The sequence below is a fragment of the Xiphophorus couchianus genome, chromosome 10 (genome assembly GCF_001444195.1).
Source record: "Xiphophorus couchianus chromosome 10, X_couchianus-1.0, whole genome shotgun sequence".
Taxonomy (NCBI): Eukaryota; Metazoa; Chordata; class Actinopteri; order Cyprinodontiformes; family Poeciliidae; genus Xiphophorus; species Xiphophorus couchianus.
In genome coordinates, this window is record NC_040237.1 from 14,258,940 (window position 1) to 14,275,493 (window position 16,554).

The window sequence follows — 16,554 nt, forward strand, 5'->3', positions numbered from 1 at the left end:
TGTTGGTCCCACGTCGAAGCGGTCCCACCACCTGTTCTTGACGTCCCGAGCAGCAGTGGAGTTTGGCCCCGTGCAATATTCGCTGCCCCCCATTTTCAAGCGATGGACTAGGTGTGTGCTCGCCGAGGAGAAATGACTCTGCGTTGGCTCCACTGAGGAAGGCTGAGTGCCGGAACGGGCCGCCAGCTGTCACAGCGCGAATTTGATGCTCCTCTGTTCTCAAGGTCTGCTCTTCCACGTCTAAGCCAACGTGATTTATTATTTATTGCACCCTGCAACACCTATTCATTCTTCTGGCACTTTAAAATTCTCTAAGTACTGTGGACTTCCCCAGTTTACGGAGAAAGACCGCTTGACTTTCATCTCTGCTTAAGAGAGACGGAGAGAAGGGCAAAGAAGTGACTGTTGGGTCTGGCGGTGAATAACAATGCTTTAGGAAGCCATCTCCATTATCTGCACTATTATGATTGCAATCAACATTATCAACTGTACATGGTTTGCTATGACAGTGCTGCACATATTTACAGATAGGGTTGAAGGTAACTGCATGCTTGATTTGAAGACACCAGAGAACCTTATGAAGCCACGGGGACGATCTAATCGATGCATTGCAAGATAACAAAGAAGCTAACTTCTGCTGAAAAACACGAAATGTGGCTGGTTGCAAAAATCTCCAGAGGTCATACAGAAAATCCAGCACTCTGCCTGAGAGTCTTTATTTTACAAATATGTAGTGGCATTCCACGCTTCATTTAATGAAACCTTGTAATATTAGTTGTGTTGCACTATTTAAATTGTTCTTGCTCAATTTGGTTATCGAGTACAGCTGTTAGTTTGTGTATTTTGCCATTAAGCCCTGATTGCTTTGTAGAAATTTTGCTAAAATTGCTGATGTTGAAGGAATACAGTGTCTGGCAAAAGTCCTAACACTTGTTTCATCTTCTTGCCCCATTGCAGCTGCAAACATCAATGCTTTTATTGGATCTTTATTTAAAAACAAAAAAAAAACAGTGCAAAGCAGTGCTTGATTGTTGGATTAAAAGAAAGTAATGCAGAATGTTCTATATTTTTACAAATAAAAATCTGCACAATGTAGTTTCTACTTATATTCAGTCCTTCCAACCGGCCAAGTAAATGCTTTATAAAAGCTCCTTTTAAAAAGTATGAAGATAAGTAGGCATTTATCTTGCAGTTTTGCACATCTAAAGACTTACATTTCTAATCATTCATTTTACTGTCTGGGAATCGGTTTTAAGTTATGTAACAGATTAGATCTGGACTTTAACTAACCACTGCAACACATAAATATGGCTGCATGTTTAAGGTAAGATGAACCTCGACACGAAGGTGAGGTCCAACACAGCCTCTAAAAGGTTTTCTTCCAGGATTGTCCCATGTTTAGGAATGGTGTGTTCAGGGTGATTTGAAGAGTTAGTTCATTCCAGAAGTAGCAGGGCTTTTTATGCTGACCAAAAGAAAAACGATCTGTTTTGACCACAGCAAAGTCTTCCATGTTTGACTAAAAGACTTGCTAACTGGTTCTTCCACCTGAGCTGTGGCTCTCTGCAGCTCCTTCAAAGTTACTACACTTTGTTAGTGTACTTTTAAATTACTTACAAAGACCAGGTAACATTATTTTAAGAGTACTATATATATTACCTTAATCTTGGTGTAAATACTTTCAATATACTATGTAAGGTTGTGGACAAAGAACAAACCAGTTCATCCTAAACGGCAACAAAGTTGACCTTCTCAAGCTTCAGGGTTTAGTCTTCAGTTAAGTTCAGTTTGATGGGGCTTATTTAAAACCCAGCAAATGTGCTGCACGTTTTACCTCATGTAAAAGTAACCAAAGGTGAAACAAGGTAGGGTTGTTCTTACCTGGACTGCTACAACTGACAGCACCTCCACAGAGATCCTGTTAAACTCGTCAAAGCAGCCCCATGCCCCCGTCTGAGCCAGGCCTTTGTAGATGTTCCCACAGGACTGGTGGACAGACAGAGACACGAGTAAGATGGACGTGTCGAGTAGGCGAGTGAGCCACTTGGTGACTCAAAAGGCATATAAGACTTCTGAGAAAAGGCTGAAGAAAAAAATCTTTGTGAGCAGTCTGTTTTGATCTTGGTGGAATAATAAATGAGACTAACAGAAATATTATTGTTAAGTTTCAGAAATGCAGGTGGACACTGGACACAAGACTGCTTTAAACGAGTCCAAAACTTTACTCTTGACCTGCCTACTGGGTTACCTGGTTTCAAGAATTCTGTTTGTCCACTAGTCAAAGAAGTAGGAATACATTTCGCTTGGTATATTTTTCTTCTGCTAACCTAGGGGTATTTTCTTAAAATTTGTAGTTGTTTTGCTTGCTTGTTTTCATAGCAGCCATGGAGATAAATTGGGTAATTTCACTCAGCTTGGAACCCTCCAAAACACTTTTGGCCAGACCTTTGACTGATAAGACCTGTGGTGAAGTGGACAGAGGAACATTTATAATTCAGCCGAGGATGTGTAGCAAACCATCTACACAGCAGCGTGAAAAGAAGGCTGATCCATATAAAAAAATCACCTCACAATAATAAAACCAGACACTGAAAGCAAAAACGATAACTAAAACGTCTACCACTCACATTTTCTCTTGCCTCTGAATTCAACATGAGAGAAAGTGAACAACCCTTCAGAGACCACCTGGACTTAGAAGGAGCATGCAGCCGAGTCGACTGTAGGACTAATCTAACTGCTGTGTGTCTGTGCATAACTAAAAACGACAAACAGTGCGAGGTTCTGAGTCCAGCTTCTCATGTGGTCTTCCTGGAGTACATTAGCACTTCTCTCCACTGACAACCTGCTGTACAATGCGCAGCTTGGGGTGGGTGGTATGTGCCTCTGCACTGCTACGATACCCCCATCTGAGGGAGGTCGGAGCATATGCATCTTCCCTAGCCATTCAATCTGTGGTGGGTGTGCAATAAAACACATTAAAGACATAATAAAAGCCAAAGAAGGCTGGGGGTACATGAAGCTTTTTGCAAAGAAATTATAACATGGTGCAATTTAATAATACCTCCTAAGAAAGCAGCAACTGAACTGTAAAAAAGGATTTAGAAAAGGGTGTAAAGGTCAAAAGATAACTTTAATCACAAATATATAGCATTTCGCTGACAATGGTCAGGAAGCAAAACAACATGCAAAACACGTGCTAATATGAATGCATGTGCACAAGAAATGCAAATCCATGGCTTGTGTTTGCTCACCTTGTAGTCCATCTGCTCAGAGCAGTTGAACACGTACACCATGACGCCGAGGGCCCGTCCCAAATCTTTGGTCGTCTCAGTCTTCCCTGTGCCTGCAGGCCCAGCTGGTGCTCCGCTCATGGTCAGGTGGAGGGACTGAGTCAAAGTGATGTAGCATCTAAATTTAGAGGAGATGCATGCAAAGCCGTGACTGATAAGTGAATCATCCCAAACTCAGAGACATGCGTAGAAATGCCACTCATTCAGTTGAGATTTCTTTAGAAGTCTGGAAGTACTCACACCCTATGAACTTACATTTTGTACTGATGTTTCATGTGCTTGATCAACTTATAGAAGAGCGTAACGATTCAAAGGAAAAAAAACAAAACACATGGCTTCTCTACAAATAAAAATCTGAAAAGTGAGGCCTTAAATAAGACAATGATTGAAACACTCCAGAAATCTACCCTAAATGGAAGACTGGCAAGAAGAAAGCAGGTGTTGAAAGAAAGCTATTAGAAATCACATTTACAGTTTAGCACCAGCCCGGTAGACGACACAACAGATCTACAAATGGTGTTCTGAAAACAAAACTTAACTTTTCGAGAAGAGACACACAGAACTTCACCCTAGACAAAGCAACCCCATTTTGAAACATAGTAGTGGCGGCATGTTGTTGAGATGCTCTTCTTCCAGAGGGACAGGGGAGGTTGGTCAGGGCTGATCTAAAGGGAACTCCTTGATAGTTACTCTTTGATACACAATTGGTTTTTTTTTTTAGATATCTTAAACTGTAAAGGAATAGAAACAAGCACTGTGCCATTGGAGCATTGTGCCAGTAGGAGGCCCTTCCCACTTAATAAAAAAATTTGAAAAACACTTTTTCCTCTGCTTTTTGATTTGAAAGTGACTGAACTGAGGCAAAACTGGAACACATTCTTCATTTTGAAGGCATTAACAACATCGCTCTTTATACTCGCCAAATAATTCTTTCCAAGCTTTTATCCACACTCCCGTAGACTATTGGCTGAAAGTCCACATTGAATATTTCTGAATTTTGACTGTTACCCATTCATGAAGCATCAACTAACAACTTGGCAATAACAACCTGAGTTAGGAGCAGCTTCTTTCTCCATCTGGGCTTTGAGAGATCTGGTTGCGGAGATATTTAAGCCAAGTCGAATGTGTCGCATCTGTTATGCAGCTCACCCTCATGGGAGAGATGTCCTGGTACAGCGCATACATCAGAGCTACCTGGTCTAAGACCCGCTAGGACTCACTGCTCACTCAGAAACAGCTGATCGAAGCTTACAGAAGAACCCAGAGACAGACCGACGGCTCTCTGGGCTCTGCCTACAATTGATTGACAAGAAGGTGTTGAGTCATGTGTTTCACTTTGCCCATCTGCGCAGTCATACCAACACTCAAATAAGTCTCATCTGAAATCAGATGGTGTGTTCAACCAAGCAGCAGCAGCTTCCTCCTTTTTCAAATACTTAAAATATGGAACGTTGGCTAAACTAGCTCGGTGTCAAACGTATTAAGCAACATCTACCATAGAATGTCTCCTGTGCATTAACCATGGATTGAATCAGGACACCGCTATGCACTAGAATTTTATACCATGCTGGTATGTCTTTACCTACGTGGGTATCCCGTTTTCACATCTTTTGAGATGTGAAAGACAAGACTACCAAAGACCAATGGCACTGCCAAGATGACTCTCCTGTCACAACCCTGATAAACCACACTTTTAAAAGTCTGAATGTTCACCAAACTCAAGAAGTCTCTTACTCCATCACTTGGACAATTACAGATTCAGAAGTGTCTGTAATTCGGTAATGTTTGATATTTTAACAAAGAACAGGGATTTGGAAAGCTCAGTTTTTTGTTTTTTTTTTGGTTTGTAACCAATGAAACTCTCTGTGTAGTCGAGTTACCCCATAGTCATTACAGTTAACATTATGTGATACCAGTACCAGCTTGCAGCACTGAATATTTAATTAAAAAGCAGAAAATGATAAAAGAAAACTTTTTGAACGCTATTATCTATTGTTTATGTTTAAGGAAATGTATATTGGTGTTCACTGCTGAGTCATTAGATGAGGTTTTTAATACATCCACACCATGACAGGTTTTATCTTTTTCTTTTTTTTTTACATTTCTCTGTTTTTGTTTATTGTAAGTCAGGTTTGGTAAAACTGCATCTGGCACAAAAGGCTTGTTTGCAAAGTATACCATACACTGACAAGAGAAACCTTAATAATCATGTTCTCTATGTTTTGAATTATCAGTTGAATCCTGGAAACTGCAGAGCTTTGCAACAGGGACTGCCCTCTGTCTCACACACACCCCCACACACACACACATTGTGACACTCCCTTTGCTCTAAATCTAAAAAAACCCCCAAAAGATTAATTCTAACAGATGTGATTTTAAAGACTGTCTTTAAAACAGGAAAAAGTACAGAGTTAATGTTAAATAGTTTATTATAAACCGTGTCCATTTAATTGAGATGAGTGGACAGAAAAATATCCTGTTCAGATAAAACATTTTAAAGACAAAACAATACAAACAAACAAAATGTAGTTCTAATGTCTCAAGTGAAGGAATGAAAGAGAGATGATGTGGTCCATTTTGGTTTAATTAAGATTCTCTGTTCTACAACTTGGCAGAATTACTGTAAGTCTGCATTTTCAGTGATGCTAAGAGAGCGTCGCCAGGTCCAGGGCTGACACCGTCTCATAATCAGGTCTCACATCGTCTTTGGGTCAGCACAATCACTATTATATGACAGTAAAATCTGCTCCTGTGATTTTACTATCCCTTGATTAATACAACCACTGAATGCTTCACCCGCAGAATCTGTCAGAACTGAAAGCGAACAGTGTGTCCATTTACTCTCATTGAAAAGCAGCAGTGAGGTGACGGGGACAATAAGACCTTTATTGATCAGGCCAATAAACACAATGGTTTTCCTCTAATATCAATAGAGTCATGCTTTTACTAACCCCCTGTTAATGGATGATGTATGGGAGAGGGAAATATTGGAAAGCATAACAAGAGACAGGAGCTCAGAGAAGACAAATGATCCCATCTGTATACAGTGTATCATCCAGATACCAGTGCCAAGAGGCTTTATGGGCATCCATTGAAATCTGTCCAAAAACCTCACAATGAGTTGTCAGGATGGCTGGATGAGGATGTGCTGTACAGAGTAAGTGAAGCCAGATTGGATATGTGACAAAGAAACGTAACTAGGCTGTGACAAGGTGACTTGTTTTATTACAGTGCCTTTAAAAGTAACTGCGATAAATCAGTATTCTGGCTAGACTCATTCTTCTTTCATTCCTCTTTGTCACTCTGCGTGTATGAGCTGGAAATGGAAACATTTCAGACATTTTGAAAAATGATCAGGAGACAATGCAGCAAATATTGAGTGAAGGCTGACGTTATGCTAATAGAATTATGCTCCGTTAACGATTAGCTTAAATTATTTTTGCCCTAATTACTCTTTCAAAGAATAATACGTTGGCTACATCCCTCTTGTTGAAGCTAGGGAAAAACTGGAAGATTCTTCAGTACATAAATGAGCTTGGTTTAATATTTTATTGTATTTTAGTTTAAGCAAAAAACAGTCATAACAATGCTATAGTTTGATTTTTCCCCTCTCCCCAAAGTCTTCAATGCTTCTATTTGAGTTTTACAAAGTAGATATGTGTTTAAAAAACTACAAACTATAACAATTGTGCAATTCAGGTTTACAAATCATAAAAGCCAAAAAGCTGAGAACATTTCAAATTTCAATCAAAGTGACGTTGCACTGATTTCAAACGGAATTAGGTCCGTGAAACGTTTTCTTTTTTTCTTAGTGACTGCATGACAAAAGTTGCATTGCAATATCATCCACCAAAATCCTTCTTTATCCGTTTTCTCAAAGCAAGAACTAAAGGATTTGAACACCTTGCTTCCTTGTTCCTGGTACATTGTTGCAATAAAACCCAGCAGCAAATTGTGTAGTGCAGTGAGGGCATGCACCATATGGTGAAGTCCTGCTACTCGTCTGCTGAAGTGACCATCAAAGCCCATTGTTTCCGCTTTGTTCAGGCTTCAAAGGGACCACTGGTCAGCCAGGAAACAAATTCAAACGCTACTGTTTGCCAAAGATGTCCGGGAGACGGGTATTCATCTCTGTGTAGTGTCCTGGACCTCCTGCAGAAATGTGCGTGTGAACAAACAAGCTATTGGCTACATGCCCACTGTGACTTGTTCTGAGGGGTTTGGTGCATACAGATTTAACTTCAAGCATCTTTGCTTGGAGACGTTATCGGACTAGAAACTTAACATTTTCTGACAGCTGCCTATTTTAATGCCTGACAGAAATGTTGGCTGCATAGTTAAATGTTTAATAGACAAAAGTTTAACAAGACCTCGTGGGGCAAAATCTTGTTAATAAATACAAACATTTGAAGTAATCTGTTGGAATAAGTAATCTGTTGAGTCAGATGGTGCAGATGGTCAGCCATCTTTAGTTCAAAATCTAAATCACTAAAATTGATCAGAATAAAAATAAAAATACAGTGATTTCGAGAGGTCAAACCGATTTTTCGTATTTGTGGCATAAATTTGAAAACCAGGTAGTGAAAAACAAATTTGTTGCATTTATTTATTTTTCAAAATAATAAATAAAATATATGCTACTCAACAGGATATCAGTGTCAGTGTTAGTCTGGTCATTGCATTCCTACACAATAATCTCCCCTCAGTCCTCCGGCTGGGCTTTCTCCCATGGAGCTGGATTTTTCCTGTAGAATCTGTGAATGATGACGTCAATTTTTTACTCTATTTTAGAATTGTAGTCTGAATGTAGCTTAGCAATGGCAGAAGAGGAAGTGAACAAAGCCATTCAGTCCATGTTGGTCACGGTTCCACATGTTGAATTGACATTAACAGCTGCCTTGTTTGGCTCTGCTCTTCTGTCTTCACAATGGGGGATGTTTGTTTACAGTGCAGGCAATTTCCAGTAAGTGTCAACACATCAAACTGGCACATTACATATGTTACGGCCAAACATTAGCGATTGGGTACAATTTAAAACTTCAGCATAGTCCTTGCCTCCAGCAAGCAATTATTTCTCCACAGCCTAAATCAGGGGTGTCCAAAGTTGGTCCCCGAGGGCCGGCATCCGGCATGTTTTAGTTCTCTCCCTGGATCCAATGATGGCTCGTTAGAAGGCCTAAGTAGAACACTGACATGCTGAAAAGATTGTTACTACCACCAGGGAGAGAACTAAAGCATGCAGGATGCCGGCCCTCGAGGACCGACTTTGGACTCCCTTGACCTAGAGTCCAGACTCTCTGTACGAAGCAAAACGTAGAACAAGGGGCTTGTTTTTACCAGGCTATGTCAGTGTATGTGAACTGTCTGATCATCAAAAGATTGAACTTTTTTCAACAGTGAATCCATTTAAAGTTCAGAGCAAGGCTGAGATCTTCAGCTGTACTGCAATTCGAACACTTTTCTCATTGTCAACCGCAGTCAGAAACAGAGAAAAGAAACAAAACCATCGTGATTTGCCAAGGATGGGGGGTAGGGTTATACCTGTCTGTTAGAGGAGTTATGACCAGTCGTGGCGTGTTGCCCAGATATTCATACGAGTAGAGAAACTGGGCATCACAGATGTTGGCAAAGCAGTGCCTGTCCCTCTCGTCCCAGCGATGTCTCAGCTGAGAGAGCCACACAAAGGCCTGGGAATTCTCCACCTTCAAAGAGGAGACAAGAAGAAGAAAGTTTCCAGAAGCTGCCAACACTTGAGATGAGCCCAAAATAATCTGTGCATTTCCACCCTCTAATTATGCTAATGTCTTGTCTGAATATCTTGAATATATTACTTACTAGTAATAGCCTCTGAAGAAAGCGAGGCAGCTTACAGTAATGTGTGCTTGCCAGATTTATGCCCCAGGCTGTTCTCACCTTCTGACTGATCATCTTGGCCACCACATCTCTGGCGTGGACGTCGATGGTGCAGATGGTCATAACTTTCTGCCTGTCACCAGGTGTGAGCTGGCCAATCAGCATGGAGATGAGCATGTTGAGCTGGGATACCTGCTTCCTGTAGTACTCCTTCATGGAGTTGTCATAGCCTTCCTCGAGACGGGCAAAAGCCACGTTCACATCGGAAGTCCACCAGATCTGAGTGCAGGTCAGTGCAACCTGGATGGAGATTTTAAGACATTGGAGGAATCAGAGGAGAGGATATTAAGCAGATAAAGTCAGATTTATGTACATACATTTATCCACTAGGGTTCATACTGATTCCCAAAGAGGAAAAACAAACCAGTATTTCCATATTTCATGTGAAGAAATGCTTCTGAATTGGGATATAAAAAGCCAAAAGCTGTAATGTTTGGACTAAGATGTAAGGCAGGGGTTCACAAACTTTTCCATGCCAGGGATCTCCCCAAATAGCAGTTGCTTCTGGCTGTGGACCCTCATTGCAAATCCACAGACACCACAAAATATGTAAAGCAACATTGACTTCTGGTCTCTTTCCTCTCTCTTTTAAACTCCGTTTATTCACTTAGCATAAACACTTTTTGACGGTTCCTTCTGCATTTTCAATGTCAAACACTTTTCCATTTTGTAATTGCTACGCTAGTTTGATGGCCCCATTTTGAAAAAAAATGTGTAAGGTACTGTGGCATCAGCAAATGAATGCAGTGAATCTGTATTGTGGCTGCAGTCTGAGAAATAACAAATTTGGTGTTTATATGTTTATATAATTGGTGCAGAAGCCTCATACTTCCTTTGTGATCCCAAATGATGGGGTGTAAACGTTTTAAGAAAACTTACTTTTGACAAAAAACACAAAATCATATTCCATACTGAATCCTTGAGTGCAGAAACAAAAATGGTTCCCATTTTTCTTTCTTTGCAATATACCTTAACATTTTACACATTGGACAAAATAGCCTGTCCAATGTGTAAAACCTTACAGAGTTTCAGTATAATGTATAATTTTCAGGTAAAAACAAACATGAATCAGGCAATGTACTATTTATGCCCCGTATGGTTCCTGCATGCAAAATTACAAGAATAGTATCAAACACTTTTTGCATCTGTAAAGTTTTTCATTTTCTAAAGGACACTTTTGAATAGCTCTGTTGGGGTTTGGAAAAAGCTTTGGGGAATAATAGACTAAAGGGATCAAAACAACTTAATTGCATCTAAAAATAAATGTTATTGAGCCTAATGAGTTTATGGGAATTGGGGAATAGATTGTCTAAACAAAAACAATATTTTTAATTGCTGTTCTGCATGGGTTTAAATATTTAAGCAACCATAAAATGAAAACCACACCAAGTTTTTTAAGTGTATGCATCTAAATGCTTTATCACCAAAGCACAAAATAATTGCTATTGAAAAAGTCCTAATAGAGTACAGATGTCCTAAACACACCATATACTTATTTTGACTCATCACTTTAACTCAGCTGGAAGAAAAAAAAAAAGTCAGCAAAATTTATTAGCTGTGTTTGTAAATCATTCTTGAGATAAAGGAAAATCTACTCTGACATAAAAAGTGGTGAAGACTCGGGAGCAATGGTGTGATTTAGAAGTAATTTGGTGCATATGATGATATGTATGTTAATAAAAGCATTTTCAAGAAGCTGGAATGTCTACAGCTCCCCCTAGAGGGCATGAGTGGTTGCACCGTGGGTCACCTTGGGCAATCAAAGCAGTGATTAAAGGACACAGAAGGTTCAGCATAAATGCACTAGACATTATTACCGGCATCTGAAGGAGTTTGAGAGGTGTTACAATTTGGAGGAGGGCCTTAAAGATGTCACAGTGATCCAATGGTGGAAGTGGTTAACAACTAAGGTTGACACATATAATGTAAGGGCTCTACTCGCTCAAGACAGACAACAGCATAGGAAGATCAACTAATGTTTTATCCACATGAAATAAGTATTTGCAATTCAGACAGTTATTAGACTGTTTTCAACATGTTGTTCAGCAACGTTTCTCAATGGCTACCAGTTCAATGTGGTATCGTACGCTGCCAAAGGCCGCTAGATATGGAGTGGTGCCTTCATGGAGGCATGAACCGATGGCTGGCAGACACAGTGCCACTGATGATTATGAGATCCATGTAGGGCGGCACTGATGTAGAATGTAAAGTTAATCTTGCCAATGTTTTAAAGGCACAAAAATAAATCCAGGCTTCACAGCATGGGGTATGACTGCAGGACAGCACTGGTAATGAGTCGGGTGAACTCAACCAGTGACGTCCTGTGTCCATCTGTTTAAACCCTGCCTTATGTTGCAGGCAACCCAGTTCTCTTATGTTTGCCAAGTTAAGCTATGGGAAATCAGTTCATTCATCAAGTGTCACCCATAGTTGTTTTGCCAGATCTCAAAGGCCAGTTCCAACACCTGGGAGCTGACTTGTAAGTTGGGACTGTGTTTTGTGCCAGATAGCTGCTTGTATCCAAGCCAGAGGGAATGTCAGAGCCATGGAACCAGGACTTTACCCCTACTGTCTTGCTTACAATGTCCTTGTATACATCACTGTTAACTGCTGTCAGTTGTAGGGATGTACATTATTATAAAAACTTAACATTGTGATATAACTCTCAATAAAGTTATAACAATGTCACCTGTTGATGGTGCATATTGTCCTCACTTTTTCTTCAGAAAGTCCAAACCTCTCTCTCTAAGCTTCATTGCATTTTAATCTAATGCACCTGAAGTTTTATTGCCTTCCAAATGCTTTATCCAAGCAATTTTAGTGGTTGCAATGCTCCACACATCCATTAACAACTGCTGTGATCAGTATTATTTATTTGTTCATTTACTGAGCCCGTTCACCTGAGCTGGGTAGTCAAACAACCATTGCTCTCTGGGTTTGTCCTCATAAGCCGCCACTGCCTCGGTCATTTCATGGCGAACAGTTGAGCGCATGGTATCCAGGACCCGGTTCAACCATATTTCCACCTAAAATGAGACAGAAGAACAAACCGGTCCACAAATTCAAACATTAACACGTTTGTTAAATGAATAAAAGGAGACTGTCTTGTCACTGGCCCCTAATGAGGTCTTTTATAAGCGTTCAAGTGGACATAGGATCAGGCAGCTACTGTAGCATGTAATGGAAAATTAATGATGTTATGTGTTTTAATATGCAAAACCTCAGGGGCAAAGACAGAATCAGTTTCATTTGTCTGCTTTATTACATGCAGTGATATCAGTCTCTGATATCTGTATATTTCCTCTGTTCTATTCAGAGGAAATGGCAGGTAAGTGAATTTTCCCATCTATTATATTTATCCTTGACAGCTCTGGTGTCACAATCAGGGTAACGAATACAGACAATAAATGTCCCCAGCATTTAGATAAATACATAAGTTATGGCACCATAATTTCAATAGCATGAATAAAAGATAGCTGGACTATTTTACCTGTCCGGAGCAGTCGCAGGCCAGATTAAAAGGGACATACTCGTCTTCTTTGCTGTACATGCCCACGGCGGCCTGGGAAGGATTTCCCTCTTTATCTGCTTCAAACTGCATCTTAGCCATGTTGTCAAACAGCTTAGATAGATGCTTCTGGACCTGAGCAAACACACCGGCACAATAAACTCCGGCTTGATTTACACCCAACTCACACTCTGTTTATTTTTGCAGCCTCATGTATAAATGCATCGGTTCAGTGAATGTAAGGGAAGGGCACGGCCCGTATTCTGCTCCATGCCTGCTTAGTTTCTCTAAGAGAAAACTACGGCCACATTGTTAGCCTTTTTCTTTTTTTCCCTGTGAGGTGAGAATATATAACATAATGTCCAGATGTGGATGGTGGAAGTAATCTGCACACCTGTGAGCAACATTGCCCCTGTGTGGACACTGAATGCATTTACAAGTACCAGCAGGAGTTGATACAGAGTGCCATGCATGTTTTTAAAATGAAACTCCAAGAAGACATGAAAGCAGTTTTTTGTCTTTTTAAACAAGCAACCTGGTGAGGGTTGGTCCCATTAGACAGGATGTCCAATAAATCAGCAGAAGAAATGAAGTAGAATCTTGGAAAAGCAAGTCGCTTGGTGTCCAGATACTCTGCCAGAGCTTTTTCACACAGAGAGAGTCTGAAGATTAAAAAAAATTAACAGGTTCTCAGTCAATGTTTGTGTGTAAGGACTATAAATACCAACCGTGTATACACACTTTCAAATATTCCTTCGTCTCTCTCACCTGCTCTGAATGTCCTCCAGTTTACCAAACAGACCAGGCTTATTGGTGGCCTCCATCACATTAGGCGTCTGACGCACAGAGTTTGCCAGCTCTTTGAAATCAGCATCAATCCCTTCAAAGCGCCTGGAGTCCTGCAACGGATTTCACCAGAGAACAAGGCAAAAGGATTTCAGGCCCAAAAAAAAAAAACAAAAGACAAGGGAACCTTAAGAAGCAAACATCTGGGTTGAAACAATCTCTACACAGGTGGCAACTAAAAAGTTGTGTAATCTCAACTCCTAAACTAAGAAGAAAGACAAACTAATGAGGACTCTTGGATCATACTGTGATGGCAAAAGCTGCAGGCTAACGCACACAAGAGCTTAAAAAAGATGTAAAGAACCTTTCTTAAGTGTCCATACCCCAAGAACCTTTCACAGATTGTCACATTACAACCCCAGATTTAAATGTGTTTAGTCTTTTCAAAGGTTTTTAAACAGGTTAAGGACAAACACTTTTGCCAATTCTTTGCAAAATGGCTCAAACTCAGTCAGATTAGATAGAGAGCGTCTGAACTGCATCCTTCAGGACTTTTATCTTTCTCCTCTAATTCTAACACGTGAATTTGTTTCATTTAGGCTATTTAACCAACTTCTATTTCAGGTTGGTGTCTTGCTAATAGATGAGCTTCCATCCCAGAGACTCAAGTTGTATAGTCTCCAACAGGTTTACTCTGTATTTACCATCAGCTTTCTATCAACTGAATGTCATGATCGTGTGTCTAGAGGGAGAAGCAGTTTCTGTCACACAGGATTTTCCATGGAGGTCAAACTGTTTAGTTTTGCTCTTATCTGACCAAAGCAGCGTCCTCCACATTACAGCTGCGTCCTTGTTCCTTTATAAATGGCTTCCTTCTCTCCACTTTCAAATGACACTAATGAGTTCCAACACACTTCAGAAGCTTTCACATAACACCTGGACTTATACTGAGATCGACTTTGTTCACTAATTAGATTTCTTAATGCTTATGGTTGCACTGCATTGCATTTCGGGATATTAATGTAAACTGTGCCGAATAGAAATGCATTTCACTCTTTTTAGATTCTTTTTAATAAAATGTTGAAAACCCCAGTATTACTTATGTTGATTTGATAACTATACACTATTTTGCACTGGTTCATCACATTAAATCTTAAAGTACATTTTGCAGGGCACTATACAGAAATGTGTCAAAATAAAGTGTTTCTTTCCTTGCCACTTAAAATCCACAAACATGGAACTGAATAATGCATTCTCAGGTTTAAATTATTCATTTTGATTACGTTTGCAGCTTGTGAATCATTTTGCCAAGCACTGTAGCCAACACATACAGAGTTGCAGGTAACTCTCCACGTGTGTAGACATCTTCAGCGTCTCACCTCAGGCAGCTGAGAACGAATGTCCTCGGAGCCGATGAAGATGCTCTCCAGGTGGGTCCAGGTCCGCTGCACCTCAAACCAGATGGAGATTACGGAGTCTGCCACAGAAAGCTTGCTCTGCCACGTGGACACTTCATCCAGGAAGTGGGCTATGTACTTTGAAGACATGAGGTTCTGGAGTTGAACCTGGTTATCTTCCAAGGTTTCGATTAGCTCCTCGTCTGTGCGGAGCAGAGGTACCTGGGTCCTGTGGTGGGGCTCGTACTGGAAGCGCATTCCTGGACAATGCGGAAACATGCGGTAAGATCCGGAAAGGCCCAATATGGAACAGCATGGCTAAACTAAAGTAGCTGCTAATTCTACCTGTCCATGTGGAGTTGAGCTCGGACAGGACTTTCTCCATCCCCATTTCTTTAACAGCCTTGTCCACAATCTCTCTGACTTTCTCCTCAAAGCAGTGCAGGTTGAGCTGCAGCAGGTCAGCCAATGACGTTTCCTGCTCACAGCACAAACAGTCATGTTGGTGTGCCCCCAATATTCACGACAATTTATAAAAATGCTAATATATATATATATTTTTTTTTTACATTCGTCACATTTCAACCACAAACATATTTTAGTTGGAGTTCATGATACAGACTAAGACAAAATAGTGTAATTCCATGACTTAATACTTTGTTAATTCAACGATTACTTATACTATTATAAACTTTAAGTGTATTCAGGGTATGTGGTATGTGCGTGCACATGGCTATTTGTCACTGTGGCAGGATACACAGTGACACGGCGTATCCTGGACATAGGCAACGTCATTGGACAATGGATAGATGCAATACTTTATATGGTTTATTAAATAAAATCTCAATAACTTCATTGAAGTCTGTGGTTGAAAGATGAAAAAAAGTTAAAAAAGATGTGAATACTTTAGTAAGGCGTGGCATAATAACAGGCAATTATTATTAACAGGCAATGTATTATAATTATTATAATACAGAATGTTTATATAAAACAAAAATGCAAATGTATCACTCCTTAACGTCCATTATTTTGGTTAATTTTCACATGTTTTTCCATCATTTGCTTCTGTAGCAAATTTTTATTTTTGCTGTTTTCTGGTATCTGGGGGAAATAAAGAGACTCTCTTGTGTAGTCAGTGTCCCTAGTCGAAAGATTCAGAGTAATTTTAGCCTTCTGGGAAGTAAATCTGGTCATATTAACATAAAGGCAGATAATAGCGAGCTGTGGAAGAAGAGGCTGACAACCAGCTGATACCGAAGAACTGGAGCAGCTTGAGGTTCAAAGACTGCCAGGCCACACAGAGAAACCATTAATATCCAAAGATGATTAGCTTGAAGTGTTCAGAGTTCTATCTGAACAGAGTGATAACACCACTCTGCAGCTTGCTCTCATTATGCTAGACAACTGCTGACTTAACTTTGGAAAAATGCTGGCTACAGCAGGAACCTAAAGACTTATTTTATTGATTTACACTAAGCAGGGTTGTGTTCATCTCTTTAAAAACAGCATCAAGTTTAAAGATGTAGAATATATGCTTCTTCTTTGCTGGTTTTCTCACTGTAAAAGGAGGTATTTTTTATTATCACTGTCTGACATTAACCAATGTTAGGAATGCTCACATTATTTCTATTAGTTAAATACCAGAGGGTGCCATTTCCAG

General features: G+C 40.1%; 1 protein-coding gene across 2 annotated transcripts in view; it reads right to left on the reverse strand.

The window, feature by feature from the left end:
- Positions 1-16,554, reverse strand: part of dnah9 (dynein, axonemal, heavy chain 9) — a 163,700-nt gene that overhangs the window by 115,011 nt on the left and 32,135 nt on the right. For both annotated transcript variants that reach the window (XM_028030167.1, XM_028030168.1), the window contains 10 exons: positions 15,240-15,372; positions 14,877-15,154; positions 13,480-13,610; positions 13,247-13,373; positions 12,694-12,846; positions 12,104-12,229; positions 9,204-9,443; positions 8,832-8,992; positions 3,252-3,408; positions 1,882-1,986 (listed from right to left, as the gene is read on the reverse strand). In XM_028030167.1, the coding sequence (XP_027885968.1) occupies positions 1,882-1,986; positions 3,252-3,408; positions 8,832-8,992; positions 9,204-9,443; positions 12,104-12,229; positions 12,694-12,846; positions 13,247-13,373; positions 13,480-13,610; positions 14,877-15,154; positions 15,240-15,372 (1,611 nt within the window). The remainder of the gene's footprint in view (positions 1-1,881; positions 1,987-3,251; positions 3,409-8,831; positions 8,993-9,203; positions 9,444-12,103; positions 12,230-12,693; positions 12,847-13,246; positions 13,374-13,479; positions 13,611-14,876; positions 15,155-15,239; positions 15,373-16,554) is intronic.